Consider the following 14,786-nt stretch of genomic DNA (forward strand, 5'->3'; position numbering starts at 1 on the left):
ATCTTTGCAGGATCTCACTGAATGCAGGTCTTCAATTAGAGGAAAAAATAACAAGGATGGAAACTTGGTGACAACCTTCGTTTCTCTCCATTTCTGAACCACAACAGCTTGCCCAACTTGTAAGTCAGTAGCATGCGAGTCCCAGGGCCAGAACAGCCATCTCCACCTGTGGATAGAATGGCACTTTGGTGCTAAAATAGATAGTGCTTCGATTCCCTGTTTCCTCAAGGAATGCCATCTTGCATCCCCTCCAGGAGCTCATTGCCCTGGAGGCAATGCCCCGCAACCCTCTCCAGCTATGTCCCAGCCAGCGACCCCCGGCCCCCCGTCCCTTGGAGAAGCGTCTGCCGCAGGTTTCAGCAAAGCCACGGCCACCCGCGGGACGACCTGCTGCCCACAGCGGGGACACGCTGCTCACGCCTCCCCACGGCGCAGGGATGCCCCTGCGGGCCGGCTTCCCCCAGCCCCACGGCAGGGGCAGTGCTTCCCGCAGCGGGCCGGGGCGGAGGCGGCCGCAGCGCGGCGGGAGGCCGTTCCCTCCCCGCCCGCCCGCAGCCAGTCTGTGCGGAGAGGCGGCACTCGAGGGCTCGGCGCGGTGCCGGCGGAGCGAGGCGGCAGGCGCTGCCAGCAGCCGGGCAGGCAGCGGGGCACATGGCATGTCTGATGGCGGCTTTCTCCTTGGGCACCGCTTTGGTAAGGGGCGCTCTGCCATCCCTGCCGCCCTCCGAGGGGCCGCGGCGAGGGGTGGGCGGGGGGCGCTGCGCGACCGGTGCGGGCGAAGTGCGGGGCTGAGGGGGAGCACACACGGAACGAGGGCTCCACGGGGCTCCTTCCCGCTCTCCCCGGGGGAAAACCGGAGCCGGGCGACCGGCCCAGGGCTGCGTCTCGCCAAGGGGTGCCGAGTATCGGGTACGGGGCAGCCCCCCATGGCCGGCGGGGGGTGTGAGGGGCCGGCGGCGCACGGCGGAGTTTGACCGCTGGTTACCTCTGGGCTGTAGCTAAGGCCGGGGGATTAGCGGCGGCTCCGAGCATGCTCCCTGCGCTGCTGCGCCCCGTCCTTTTCAAAACAGATTTACGGAGAGACCGTCACCTTTGCATAACAGCCGGGCGAGCGGCAGAGGGGCGGGAGGCGGCTGGGCAAGGAGCGGGCAGAGCCGGTGGGACCGTCCTGCAGGTGGGGACGGCCGGGCGTTTGCTGCCGTGTCCGGGGAGCGCCGGGAAGCGGTCCTGCTCCTCACGGGAGGGATAAAACTATGTGAGAAATTGTAGGGAAACAAGTAAGACGCGAGCGCGGTCCTTGAGAACATACCCTCTTCGTGTCTGGTGGGCACGGGTTGGGAGTGCAGGGCGGTACCTGCACATCGGTGTGTCAGTGGAGAAATGAGCAGTGGGTTGGTGTTGGTGGATGTGCAGGCAGAGTTCAGGTGTGTTCAAGGAGCAGTAACCCAGGCTAAAGCTGTGCCAGTCGTAACCACAGGACTTGCCCACCACACACCTGGGAGATGTTTCCACCACCCCAAGTGCTCAGGGGAGGGGATCCCTGCCCAAGCAGGTGGTACCTGGAGGAGGCAGGTGTATGATGGAGAGCTCGCAAGACTCTGTCACCCTCTGCTGAGAACAGGCATTTCAGTCTGCTGTGTGGTTGAAGTGGTGTGCTTAATGACCCAGGAACAAAAACGTCTGGCTTCATACTCAGAGATGATTAAGTAGGCAGAGACAAGGATCTGGTCCAAAGGATGTTTCTTTTCGAATTATTCTGAGCTAGAGAAGCTCCAGCTGCCTCTTGAACACTCAAGGTGACCTGCTCATTGAGTCTTAGTTTTTGGACATTCCCTCTGATGTGCGAAGATTCTCAATGGTTCCTCCGAACCAAACAGCTTATGAGTGCCAAAGCAAGCCTTGAAAACATTCAGGAAAGGGTATTGTTCACTCACCTTCTCTTATTTTTTAGGGAAGAGGAAGGTTTCCCTACTTGAATTGTTCAGTTCTAAGATGTTTCACATTACTCTTGTTATGTTCAAATTACATGCCATTACAGTCAACTATTTAAGAAGTTGGGAGTAATTGTTACTGGATACCTGACCTTTGAGTAAGTTGAGTGCACAATTAAAATATCTTACTTGAGTTAATGTGGTAAGCAGAGCTGATTTTTACATCAAGAACTTGAGACTTGTGCATAAACAATGTGAAGATGCTAGCTATAAAGTGGTTATGTAGGACTGTATTTTTACTATTTTTCATCAGTGGTTATGTAAGACTGGTTTTTTTTAAATGTTTTTTTTCATCAGCATTCGTGACAAGTGGCTGTTCTGAGCAGCACTGCTTTTACAACATAAATGGGAAGACCACTGACCATGACAGAGAAGGCAAAAATAGCACAGTGAAAAGGAGGCAATGTAGGTTCTTGGTCTCATTGGACGACAAGTAGGGGAAGGCAGTGGCATAACATATAGCTCTTCATTTGGGGGGTGTTCACTACTGATGCCTTAAAAAGTAGTACAGCATGTATGCTGCCCAAGAGGTACCTTTGGGAACATATGGATTGTTGGGCAGATGTGGCAGCATGGAAGGTCTAGCTCATAAGCCAGCTATAAAAGTATTTTCCAACACTGATCTGCATTAAAAAAAACTAAAATTTCTAATGGACAACTGTGCAGATGATGGGCCTTGCTAATGACATGCTCCAAACAACAGATGACAACAAACAGCTTCTGTTCAAACTGTTCAAAATTCTGTTTAGCTGAAGAGAGTTCACAATTGTTTTACTGCTGGCCTTATACACATCCTGTTGATATTGGTGTAAGGTGCCAATGCAGGTAAAAGGAAGGGAAAGCGTTCAGATTCTGTGTGCATTGTCATGGCCAGGAGAAGAGGGGGAAGAGATTCAATAAAAAAAAAATGCCAAGTGGAATTGCACTGAGTGCTACAATAGGCAAAGGGTAGTAAGAGGTATGAGTAAGCATAGGGCAGTGACCTTACAGTGTCAACAGTGCAAGTACTGGACCAGGGTTTAGTATGTTTATGTAGCTGATAAGATTTCCATTAGGGATCACCATCAAGCAAGTAAAGTGTGCAAGAATTTTTGGTTGGAAAGTGCTGTGCTTTCCTAAAAGACCTCTAGGAAAGAAGTTGTACTGTTCCAGGGTGCAGAGTCTCAAGAACTATTAGTGCAGGAGCAAATAAGACACAAAGCAGTACATTTCAAAATTTACAGAAGTATAACTTGTGCAGTTTCACATTTACAGGAGTATATTCTAATCCAAAGGAATAAGAGCTCTTCGACATTTTGAGTGGTTGTCTTTTGAAAAGTCTGCACAAATGATAGTTCAGCTAGCTCCCTTCCCCCTTCAGCCCTGTCCCAATACAAGCTCTGCAATCAGAGTGACTAGAAACAAATTCTTTGAGTGTGTGAGAAATCAAATACAATGGGAATTGAACTTATAAATGTTTTATTAGTCTGGTGCAAGAACTAACTCTGTTCTGAAGATACTGATGTGTATATACCCTTTGAGGGGATACTGGTGCTAAAGGAACTGCCCTTTGTGTGCTGCAAGTGCAAGAGCTCTTTTTACCTCTTCTGTCAAGATGCTGGCAGAACAAACAAAATATTGTTTTATTTGTTTCCCCTTTCAGTGCATTATTGTGCAGGATTCTTGTGTTATTTAAATAATAGTTCTAATGCAGAAGGTTTTAAAACATGTTTGTAAACTAGAGTCTGTGAACTTTGTCTGTTCTCCAACTTCTTTTCTAGAACGGCAGCAATTCTTCTTGTACCATGGCCGAGCCAAAGTCAGTGTGTGTTTCGGTGGATGAAGTGGTGTCAAACAGCACAGATAACCAAGACATTCGACTGATGAATGGACATTTAAAGAAGGTGGACAATACTCTGACAGAAGCTCATCGTTTCTCCTACCTACCCCGCAGACCAGCTGTGAATATTGAATTTAAAGAACTGTCATACTCTGTCCAAGAAGGACCATGGTGGAGGAAGAAAGGTGAGGAAGACTCAATGTTTTGGCTAACGTGGAAAGGTTATTGCCCATGTGGGTGGTCATGATAGGTAAAGTGAGTCTGTTGTGGATGGCAAAGCAAAATGAGTAAACGGAGCGTGTTTTCACAGTCACTTTTTGCTTGGCTTCTTAGCATACCCACTGCCCCCAGCTGGCACCATGGAACTCTCACGGAGCCTGATGCCCAAGAGTGTACGGCCCCTTTGCACTCCAAGAAACTGTAGCTGTAGTAGTTCATACAACTGCTTATTTTTGCCTCCCAATTCTGAAGCACCTGAAGTAAATATAGTATTTATGTGCTGCCAGATATCTGTCCTGTGATCTTGCACGTCTACAGTTCATTGTGGAGGGTGGGTAGAGCATGCAGTAGTTTAAAGATGGAGATGGGGGGAACAGCCAGCATCTCAGAATTTCAGAAGGTGTTTGAAACCAGGATAAAAAAAATATTCTCTTAAAATTCTGTGTTTGGAAATAAATGCTGTGAGCCATAGGAATGTCAGTCCATCCATGTCTCCTGGTGTTCCATGGTGGGTCTCTGGAAGCTTACTGTTTCTTTTAGCTGGTGAAACCACTGGCTATTGCTAGGACTGAATCCTGAGGTTTAGTCAACGACCAGGATGTTCTTGCTAGCTACTTTGCTAGTAATACACATTAAAGAGTTCACAACCTACAATACAGGGCACACCAAAATGATACAGATACTGGATGAATCTCAAGTGAAGAGTTACCGCTTTCCTCTCACAATCCAGTTACACACAGCTGGTTCTGAGACAATTCTGGTGCTGATTTACTGTTGGGAGTAAGGAGGGCACATTTAGCTCTCTTCTTATGTTCTTGATCTATTCCAGTTCTGAAAGGTGGGTGTAAGGTGGCTCTGTCCTTTTTCATCTGTTTTGCATTTGTTTCTTTTTATACCTTCATCTGCTTTGTGTTTCCTAGAGAGTTTTTGTTTTGTATGTGTGTGTGTAACTAGTTATCTCTGAAAGAAAAACTAGGTTGTGCAGTAAATTCCAGCTAGTGAAAAGAAGTAAGCCCAAGAGAAAATACTGAAATCTTCAGGAGAATTTTGTGTACTGAATGATATAACTGCTCTTCCTCAAGGAATTCTCTCTTAGTAATGTAAATTGGTATGGTTGTGTGCTTTAGCTCTTTTTAATAGATAAGCCCCTGCCAATGCGCCACTCACCTGAGCCGTACTTGGTACTTGCACTTGCTCTGAGTCTATAAATCCACTGGTTTAAAGGTTCCACTTGAAATTGTTTCACAAAGTACATGGCCGCTGTCTGGAAATTGTGTCATTATCACAACACCAAGCCTTTAGTAGTCTAAAAACGTGTGGTATGAAAAACACTGGAGCTATGGCCATGGAAGCACTACTGTATGTGGGCAGCCTGTGCATACAGTTATTAATTTGTTGAAGAATGTGGACACTAAAGGCTTTAATGGATTTTTTTAACATCAAAACTATATGGGCACATACCTCCCTTCTTTTAATTCTTTATTAAAATTGCATGTATCTGTACTGTCCATAGAAGAACAACTCGGTTTGGCAGCAACTTTCTTACATTCAAAATGTTTTTTTATCTTATCAGAACAAACTGAAAAGTTGAAGATATGTTTGTTTGTTTGTTTTCCCCAAGAAATGGAACTATGCCATAGTGTCTTATGTAAGATTTAAAAACTTGAAGTTCTTAACTGGATTTCTTTCTTACTGGCCAAAAGCGATCAAGGGGTTCTAGACCAAAAACCTCTGTCCACATTTGCTGACACATCTGAGTGACTCGGCTTGAACAAAATGACACATCCTGACAAGCTGTCCCGCTGCTGAAAAGGACAGGTTGTGGTATTTAGCTCTAGGGCATGGCTGACTATGACTGTGTCACTACACTTAGATTTGGAAGAGGAGGTGAAACTTTTCTGGCTATCTGTGAGCAGGAGTTCATATTCTTCCCTGCTCACCTGGTCTTGCACCATCTGTCTTTCCTGGGACCACTGAGCACAGCCCGTGAGTGGCTGTGGGGCATGCTGGCTACCAGCAGGTCTTGGCACTCTTCTGCCAGCCAAGGATCTAAAGAAGACTTGGGAGGGTTTACAGTCGATGCCAAGCTGAGTATGAGCCAAAGTGTGTTCTCACTGCAAGTACAGTAAACCACATAATGAGCTACCTTTGGAGGACGTGGCTAGATGGAGGCAAGTAGTTATCCTTGACGCTGGTGAGAGCACAACTGGAATATTGTATCCAGGTTTGGGCCTTCCAGATCAACAGAGATACTGGGAAGCTGGGAAGGGTCTGTCAGGAGTAGAAAATTGGTCAGGGAAGCTACAAAGAGAGGCCGGCTTGTTTGGTCCAGTGACGGGGAAGCTGGGAGATGATCTTATTCTGGTGTACAACTACCTAGAGGGCAGGTATAAAGGCAGCAGAGCCAAGCTTCTGTCAGTAGTGCCAGCTGATAGACAAGAGCCAATGGCTACATATTGCAGTTTAGGTGGCTTATGGTGAACATTAAGAAATATCTGTTCACCAGGAGGTTGGTGCAGTGCTGGGACCAGGTCACGAAGAGACCTGCTCCCTGCCAGCAGGTGTAGAATTGGCTGGGCGGAGCCACAGCTGACCTCATCTTGTGTTCGTGATTGTTTTGCTTTGAGCAGAAGGGTGGGCAAGGCAAGCTCCAGAGGTCCCTTCCCAGCAACGCTTCTATGATTCAGTGAATCGCTTGCCAGGTATAGAAACCTTCTGTAAACAAACTTTCCTTGCGGCCATATTCCCTACTCCAGGGACTGACCTGATGTATTGGCTTTAATAAAAAAGGTTTTCCATTAGAGAAATAGAAAAGTGAATTGTCTAAACTGTCTCAAATAAAGGTAAGGACTGAACTGCCAGATTCCTTGAATTGTTTTAATGGCTCTGCAATATAATTGTTTGTTGGCAAGTTGGGATATCTCTATTTGAAACTGATGGGCTTGTAGATGAATACATGACACATAAGACTATTCTGAATGCCTCTTACTGGTTTCTTCTCTAATGGCAAATGGGGACTTTGCAATGGGTTTTAATCTGTTTCTGATCAACCAAAGGGCAATACTGTGTCTTGAAACGCTGGTGGATATTTTAGCTCGATGCTCCTTGTGGGTTCCCTGTGCTCAAAGGATCTGTCATTGCTGTGATATGAAATTTTTAAATTTATGTTTTTATGAGAAGATAGCAGAAAATATATTCCTGAAGGTACAAATTCCAGTGTAGGAAATGCAACTGATTTAAAACCAATAAACTTGCATGCACAAGCTGAAAAAAATAATGAAGTGTGAGATGTCTCTTGATTCACGTTTTTCTTGGGTGCTGGTCATGGCAATAAGCAATAAGAGATGCTGGTATGAAAATGTGCTTTTTAAGTTAATGGTGTTTCTATTCTAGAATGGACCTTGGAAAAAAACCCCATTATTTCTACATCTTTCTCTGTGGCTGTAATGAATTAGGTAAAACTTTTCATGAGTGTTAGATCACCAAGGGAGAAGTATATTTTCCTTGCAAAGACAATTTGTGCCAGCATGTTGGAGAGAAATTCAACTAAAGAGCAACAACAAAAAATGTACTACCTTCAGTAAAGATGGTATTGCAAAGTAATGTTAAGGTTAGGCTCTAAATTAACAAAAGGAGGAATAATTAGTAATGCTGCCATTGTGTTCTGTACTTAGCTGTATTGTTCAGACAGTGAAACTCATGGTATGTAACATCATTTACTTGTTATTAAAAGCACAAAGAAATGTGAATTTGCATTGCTTGTCAACAACAAAGACGCTAAATAAACCATTCTAGACTTTAAATAAGAATTTTTCATTGATTTGTGTCAGCCTTAAAATGCCTAATTTATCTATTAAATCTCATTTTCTCTTTAAAAATAAGGAAGGGCATTTATTTTCATTCTCAGATTTATATGATAAATGCTGTACTACTCATTTCAATGAGGTTTTATCAAATTCATAGCAAAGATTGGCATGAGTCTGGACCCGATTGATTCATGGTATAATTCTTCTTGAAGTCAGTGGTATTAACAAGGAGGGAATCTGGTAGTTGTATCCTTGATCAAGGCAGCTGCATCTGACCCACTCTGTTCCATAGGAGTTCTTACCAGTGTGGGAATTTGGTAAAAGGTTAGAGAGGTAAAAGTTTCAGAAGATCTCAGATGACTTTGGCATTTTCCTCAGAAAGCTTTTAGGGCATTTGTCAACTGGTAGAATCAACTGTTTCTTCAGTTTCGAAGGAAAGAGATTGATAAGTGACTTAATTTGGAACTTGTGAGGGTAAGGATCTTCCAGAACCAAAAATGTGTCTTGGCCTGTGAGCCCAGCCTTTGTCTAAGCACGTGCCCAGGGTCTGCAAGGTTCCAGGTTTGCGTGAGAGAGATGCAGGACTGCTGGGGGAAAGACCGTGTTGTAAGATTAGGATGGAGTGGCAAAGCTATTGTAGAAAAAGGAAACTTGAGCACACAAAGAAATAATGGGGCCGTTTAGTCTGAGAATACCTTCTCCATTTTTGTAGGAAGAGGGAGCTGGGTGGCTTCGAGGGGAAGAGGAGAGTCCTCCATTAGATCCAGTGTGGGCTTCTTAAATGAGGAAAAGTGAGATCGAAAGAGCTCAGAACAAACCGTGGCCAATATTCAGTGTCTTGTCACAAAGCCATTTATCTAAGTGTTGAGAAAGGGATCTGGAAGTGTCTCTTATCTTGGCTTCTGGACTGTTTAAACTGCAGCTGGAATGACAAACAATGGAAGCACATATTGGTTTTACCAGTTTATACAAGAGCTGTAGATGTGTAGGTTTTTATGCTAGGACTGCCTGAAAACTGTTTGCAAGAGGATTTTGGAGAAAAGTCAGTGCCTTAGGTTTCCGCCGTTTTTGTTAAAAGCACCATAAAGTAATCTGAATAGAAGAGTGGTTTGGGGATAAAAATGTAGATAGTCCCAAATATGAACAGGGCACAAAAAGTACTTTGGAGCCTTCTGTCTGGGTCAAATTCATTGAGCTTTACTTTTAAAAGATATTTACATTCTGTATAGCCACCAAAGGACATTTGTCCTGTTGTTTCTAGGTGTTTGTGTTATAACGTAGGAGGGAAATGGAAATATTGTTCTCACATAACTTGAGTGCATCCAGGAAGAAGTATTAATAAATTGGATCAAAGCTCCACAATAACTCGGGGATTACTTTTTTTCCTCTTACTTGTCAGTATTCATGGTTAATTAGGCAACTTTTTAGTTGGAAATTTCTCCGTTGTTATTTTTAGGACTCTAATGACTCATTTGTGCTGTGTTTAAGTTCTGATAGGATTTGGTCTTTAGTAACCTCTGAGGAACAGTCTCCACCCAGCCAAAATGTGTCCAGGTATTTTTATGGAGCAGTTTAGTAGTAATACAGAAATCTGTGCTCCATAGAAAATGTGATTTTTCTGTTATTTTGAGTTTGTTCTAGTGGCTCAGACTCTGTGGAAACAACCAGCCAGAGAGGTGGTGTCTTTTCTCACAAGGTTGTTGCTTCATGGCTTGGAGATTCAGCACATTAATAAATAAATAAATAAATTCAGCACATTAAAGGGCAGGAGTGGAAGGAGGGGAATGAAGGACTGTGCTTATTCTGGATGGCTCCGTCATGTCTGATGGGGAAACACGGAGTCTTTGGCAGGTTGCCTGATATTCATGAAATGAGAAAATTGTCCATCACAGTCCGAGACAGTGTCATCGGAACAGCTAGATAACTATTAATACACTTCAGCTAGGAGGTTTGTATATTATGTTAATACTGATCTTTGCATAAGATGGAAACTTAACCCACTGTTAAATCGTCAGCAGAGATTTTAACAGGCTGGGTTCTGTTGATTTGCTTTGGTGCTCTATTACAAATTAGTTCTGGTACATGCACTTGGACAGACCTGTTTCTTTTAATTTAGTTAGCCATTTTTTGCTGCGTCCTTTCTGCGACTTCATTTAAGAGATTTCACCCCCCCACCCCCCACCGGGAGGTATCCAAAGACCCAAATGAAAAAGAGGAGGGGGGAGCCGGGGAGGGGAGGATTTGCCCTAAATTGTTTGCTAATCCTTGCTGGAAGAGTCGGAAAAAAAAAGCCTGTCCTGGTCCCCAGCAGGTGCACTGCGGTAGCGGTGCGGCTGCTCGGCTGGGGCTGGCCCGGCGCGGTTACTAGCGGGCGATGCACGGAGGTAACCCGGGGAGGATGCTCTCGCCTCGCCGCCCCAGCGCTGGTTGGCTGCTCCAGGCGCTGTTGCTAAGACGGGAGGAAAAGATGCAGAACAGTAAAGAGCGAAAACCTCCTTTGCGAAAGAGTTTGGGGGTTTTGTGGTATGGGGTTTTTTTTTTGTTCCTTTTCATTTTTTTTTTGTCTTTCTCTGGCAGATGGCTTGTATTGTTTTTGTCCGTTTTTGCCTGCTTTGTCTGAGAGAGTGTTTTCATCTTGGAGAGCAAGATGTATGCAAATTGAGATCCATATGTTAGAAAGAATAAACAAGTTAAGCTGGTTGAAATGAACTGTGACACTAGGAAAAAGCTCTTTAAGCAAATATTTTGTGGATTCTTTTTAAGTGACTTAAAATATTAGTGAAATGCATGAAAACGAAACGTAATTTTTAACGGAGGATTTCTAAATGCATACTTCAATCTTGATTAAATCCATGCAGTTTTACCACTTATTCTGCCTCCAGATGGTAGAAATATACCGAGTAGTCACTGTTACTGGAATAGTTCACAGCATTTTATTAAGTGATAAATAACTTTCCTTAGCATCCTGTTGCATGAATTGTATAAAACGGAGGTTATTTGGGACAAGTCTTGATCAGCCCTTTTGTCTGACTCTTCTCAGCTTCTCTGACTCTTTCCCAGCTGAGTATGACCTTACTTCAGAGTTACTTATTTTCCTCCATGCAGAACCCGTTGTTCTTGTTGTGGGTTTGATTTATTTTTGCACCTCGAGCTTTTTTTGATAATATATCTGAGTTTTACTCAATGAGTTTTGGCCACCGAGACTTTGTGTGAGTAGAACATATTTTTCTGTTATGAAAACTTGTGGCTGAGAAAGGATGTTTGAGAGCGGTAACCAATTAAAACATTCCAGAATGTATATTCCAGGGAAGTGGTGATGGCAGTGGTGATGATGACTTGTCGGGAGCTTGAGCTCTGGTCTCTGCTGTTTCCATCTCGCAGTAGGCCTGTGTTGAGGGCTGGCTGTAACTCACCCTGACAGCCCTCCACTGCAACTTTCTGTACACTGAGTGGGATTTGATGAAATGCTTTGCTGTCCTCTGCCCATACACAGTTCTCTCTTGCTTGAGGTGTTGAGGAGGTAGAGACAGCATGCACTGTCATATGGGTGTACTTTTTTCACATTTCAAAGTAGAATTAATTCCATAGTCTGAAGATACATCAGAAGTCTGAAAGAAGATGAAGCAAGAGTCATTTTGCAATTTGAGGCTTCAGCCGTCAGATGGTTGATCAGGGTTCTGCATACCCTCAGTAAAAGGAAAGAGGAATCAACAAAAGCAACTGAGAATAGAAGCTAGCTCAAGAGTAAAAATGCTGTGGGGGCCCGTTTTTTGCTTGTGTCATGTCATTTTGGAAGGTGCCTTCTAGAGGCTCATAGGGTCTAAACTTACCTGCTTACTAAGTCAGGTGTTTTGTTCTCAGGGGATTTAGTATCTCAGAGTTCAGCTCTGTATCCTCTAAGAAGTTCATTGCTTCACACTTCTCTGTAGTATTGTTCTTGTAAGTAAACTGGCTGGCTTTGGGAAGAGAGAGTTCAGGGAACATGATACTACTCAAAATGTGGCAGATCCTCACAAGGAATACTCAACTGTATTGTAATTCACAACCTGGCTACCTTTATCCTCTATTAGAAAACAGTATTTGGTCTTACTATTAAAATGAAGATCTCAAGACTTACTCCAAACAAAATTCAAGGAGAATCCAAGCAAAATTAACATAATAGTTTAGCACACAGGATTTAACTGATTTAGATTTAATATTGAAGCACGGCAAACTGAGGGGTCAGTGCTGGGTCTCAGGATGAATGTGCTTGAGGCAGAACATGAATACATTATCCAAAAAGGCCAGGCCTTAGCCCCAGGACCTCTGGGACTTGCACACTCTTGAGATGCATAGGGATACATGTCTAACATAAAACTGACTTTTTGACAAAAGTAAGCTCTGAGTTTAGGTCAGCTTGCAAATCATATGAAGTCAGGGAAGGTCCACTTGGCCCCGTGTCTCTTCTCTGACAGCAGCTAGAGCTGAATGCTTGGGGAAGGGTTCAAGGGCAGTGTTTCCCTGGGATCTCACAGCTTGCAGCTCAGAGGTTTCCTGTACCAGGAATTATCAGGACACCCGTTGAAATAGCCCATTGGTGATGATTCAGATATTTGAAAACGGCTCCCTTGTGAATTGTGTCCTTTAGTGCAGACTTTGGAGTTTAATTTGGCCTTTGAATACTTTGTCTCTTAGAAAAGAAGATTTTAGAATGAGTATTTGATACAGAATGTAATGTTAGTGTAAAATACAGAAGGACTGGTACTGTGTAAGTGTCTCTGGAATGAGGACAAAATAATTCTGTTTAGGAGTTGATGTGTTTGGAGATGCATGCTGCGATATGCCTTGAGTCACACTGTGGGAACCTTCGTAACTGCGTTTCGTGATGGAACTTTTTTCTTGTTGTTAGGCTTGTGTTCTCATTCACAGTTCATTTAGACTTTGCTGATTTCAGTGAGAGACACAGATGCACTCTGAAGACTTAATTCTCTTCAGAGAGGATAGGGATGAAACCTTCCACGTTCTTTTCAGAAAGAACTATGCGGAATTACATAATAGTTGAACTGAGTTAACCACTTGTTTGTTTGATCATTTTTCATCAACGTATCTGTTCCAAAGAAAAATAAATGGCAGGGACCTTGGCTTTACAAGCTACGTTACCATCTGCTTCTCATCTAGTATCTACAGCCTACATCTTTTGTATACAAATAATATTTCTTCCTGCTTTGCATGTTTAGAATAATAACAAATATTGTTAATAATTGCAGTACATCTGCAGGAGAGAGGAGAAGACAGAACATGCAGTGGTCAGGTTCCTGGGTAAATGAGAAGGAGACCTCTGCTCTGTCTCTTGCTGATCTTCAGAGGGTAGGCTTTTATGCCAGACAAAAGAAAGGAATTTCAAATGAAGTGATGCACCTAGTTAATAGGAAGTTTGAAGAAGAAAAAATCTGAAGGTTTTAATACTCTTGTTAAGCAATGGAGTTGAATTGTGCCCTATTGCATCTATTTTGTGCTTGTGGAAGCAGTCAACGGGATGAGGCTGCACACACAGAACATGGCTAGTAAAAGTTTTTTAGTCATGATCCATTTATTACCTGAAGGGCTTTGGAAATTAAGCACTCTAATAGCACCAGCATGGCAGGACTAGAATTGGTAAATGGGTACAAAAGTAAAAGGAAGGGGATTGAAGGTAAATATTTGCTATTAGAGTTGTTTTTTCTGGGTCAAAAAGCCACACACTTCAACCAGCTTATTGAATATGAATATTGAGGCCGGACTATCTAAAATAACTCTCTGAGTCTCATGGAGATAAAGCCTGTTGGTGGCTGTCCAGGACTAAGCTTCCTTCTGCACTCAGAGAGACGAAGGTCATATGCTGCCACCATGTGAGAGTTAGAAATACAAGGAAGAATGCAGAGGGGTGCATCTGTGCACAGCTGGCCATTAAAAGTTACTCACTTGGGTTTTGGTTTTGACCCTGAATCTTGGAGAATTATTTGAAGGAGAAATTGCCCCAGAGGAGCCAATTGACAGTAAATAAATATTAAGCATGCAGATGCTTCATCAGAGACCTTTCTGAAAACTGGTTGGATCAGGTCTGTTTTGTCATCAGAACTGCAGGTTCTTCACAAGAAGCTTGCAAGAGTTTTAATTATGGTGGTTGTAAAACAAGACTGTTGTCAGTAGCCAACCTGAGATCCATCTCAGATGTTTGTACTATACCACTTTAAAAGTACAGGGCCAAGTGAACCTTGAAATAACCACTATGGTATAATGGATAGAGCTTCTCCAAGGATTAGGTATTGACAGTCTGCCAGGAGTGTTGCCTGTGATAGAACATTTTGGGCCAAATTCCTCCCTGAGATACATTAACTGAAACGAGTAAAGCTTGCTGAAGGAAGAGTGTGGCCTACTACCTAAATGACGGTTTTTCAGTCATTAGTATGGTTTAATGCTAAAACTGTGTTCTAAAAATCAGAGAAGCTAATGCAGTTCATATGAAATGTCAGTGTTGAATGTGAACCAATGTGCTTTTCAGGCCAAATTAGGGCTTTTGACTACCAGCATGGTAAAGCAAAGCCCTTCTTCCTACTCCCTCACATCACCCACAGTTTTAACCTAAGAAAACTTGTTCTGACTTGGATTCTAACTCCTTGTGGCCAAGAAGGACAATGGCATCAGGGGGTGTATTAGAAGAGGGGTGGTTAGTAGGTCCAGAGAGGTTCTTCTTCCCCTCTACTCTGCCCTGGTGAGACCACATCTGGAATATTGTGTCCAGTTCTGGCCCCTCAGTTCAAGGAAGACAGGGAACTGCTGGAGAGAGTCCAGCACAGGGCAACAAAGATGATTAAGGGAGTGGAGCATCTCCTTTATGAGGAAAGGCTGAGGGAGCTGGGTCTCTTTAGCTTGGAGGAGACTGAGGGGTGACCTCATTAATGTTTATAAATATGTAAAGGGTGAATGTCACGA

General features: G+C 43.7%; 1 protein-coding gene across 3 annotated transcripts in view; it reads left to right on the top strand.

The window, feature by feature from the left end:
* Positions 1-499: 499 nt before the first annotated feature.
* ABCG1 (ATP binding cassette subfamily G member 1) overlaps positions 500-14,786 on the top strand; it is a 51,288-nt gene continuing 37,001 nt past the window's right edge. Inside the window, exons 1-2 of one of the 3 annotated variants that reach the window (XM_065068706.1) lie at positions 500-693; positions 3,752-3,995. In XM_065068706.1, the coding sequence (XP_064924778.1) occupies positions 652-693; positions 3,752-3,995 (286 nt within the window). In that variant the 5' untranslated portion in view covers positions 500-651. Of the gene's footprint in view, positions 694-993; positions 1,256-3,751; positions 3,996-14,786 lie in introns of those variants that run through there. The other 2 variants (XM_065068690.1, XM_065068696.1) reach the window with 2 other exon arrangements.

The sequence above is a fragment of the Columba livia genome, chromosome 1, assembly GCF_036013475.1.
Source record: "Columba livia isolate bColLiv1 breed racing homer chromosome 1, bColLiv1.pat.W.v2, whole genome shotgun sequence".
Taxonomy (NCBI): domain Eukaryota; kingdom Metazoa; phylum Chordata; class Aves; order Columbiformes; family Columbidae; genus Columba; species Columba livia.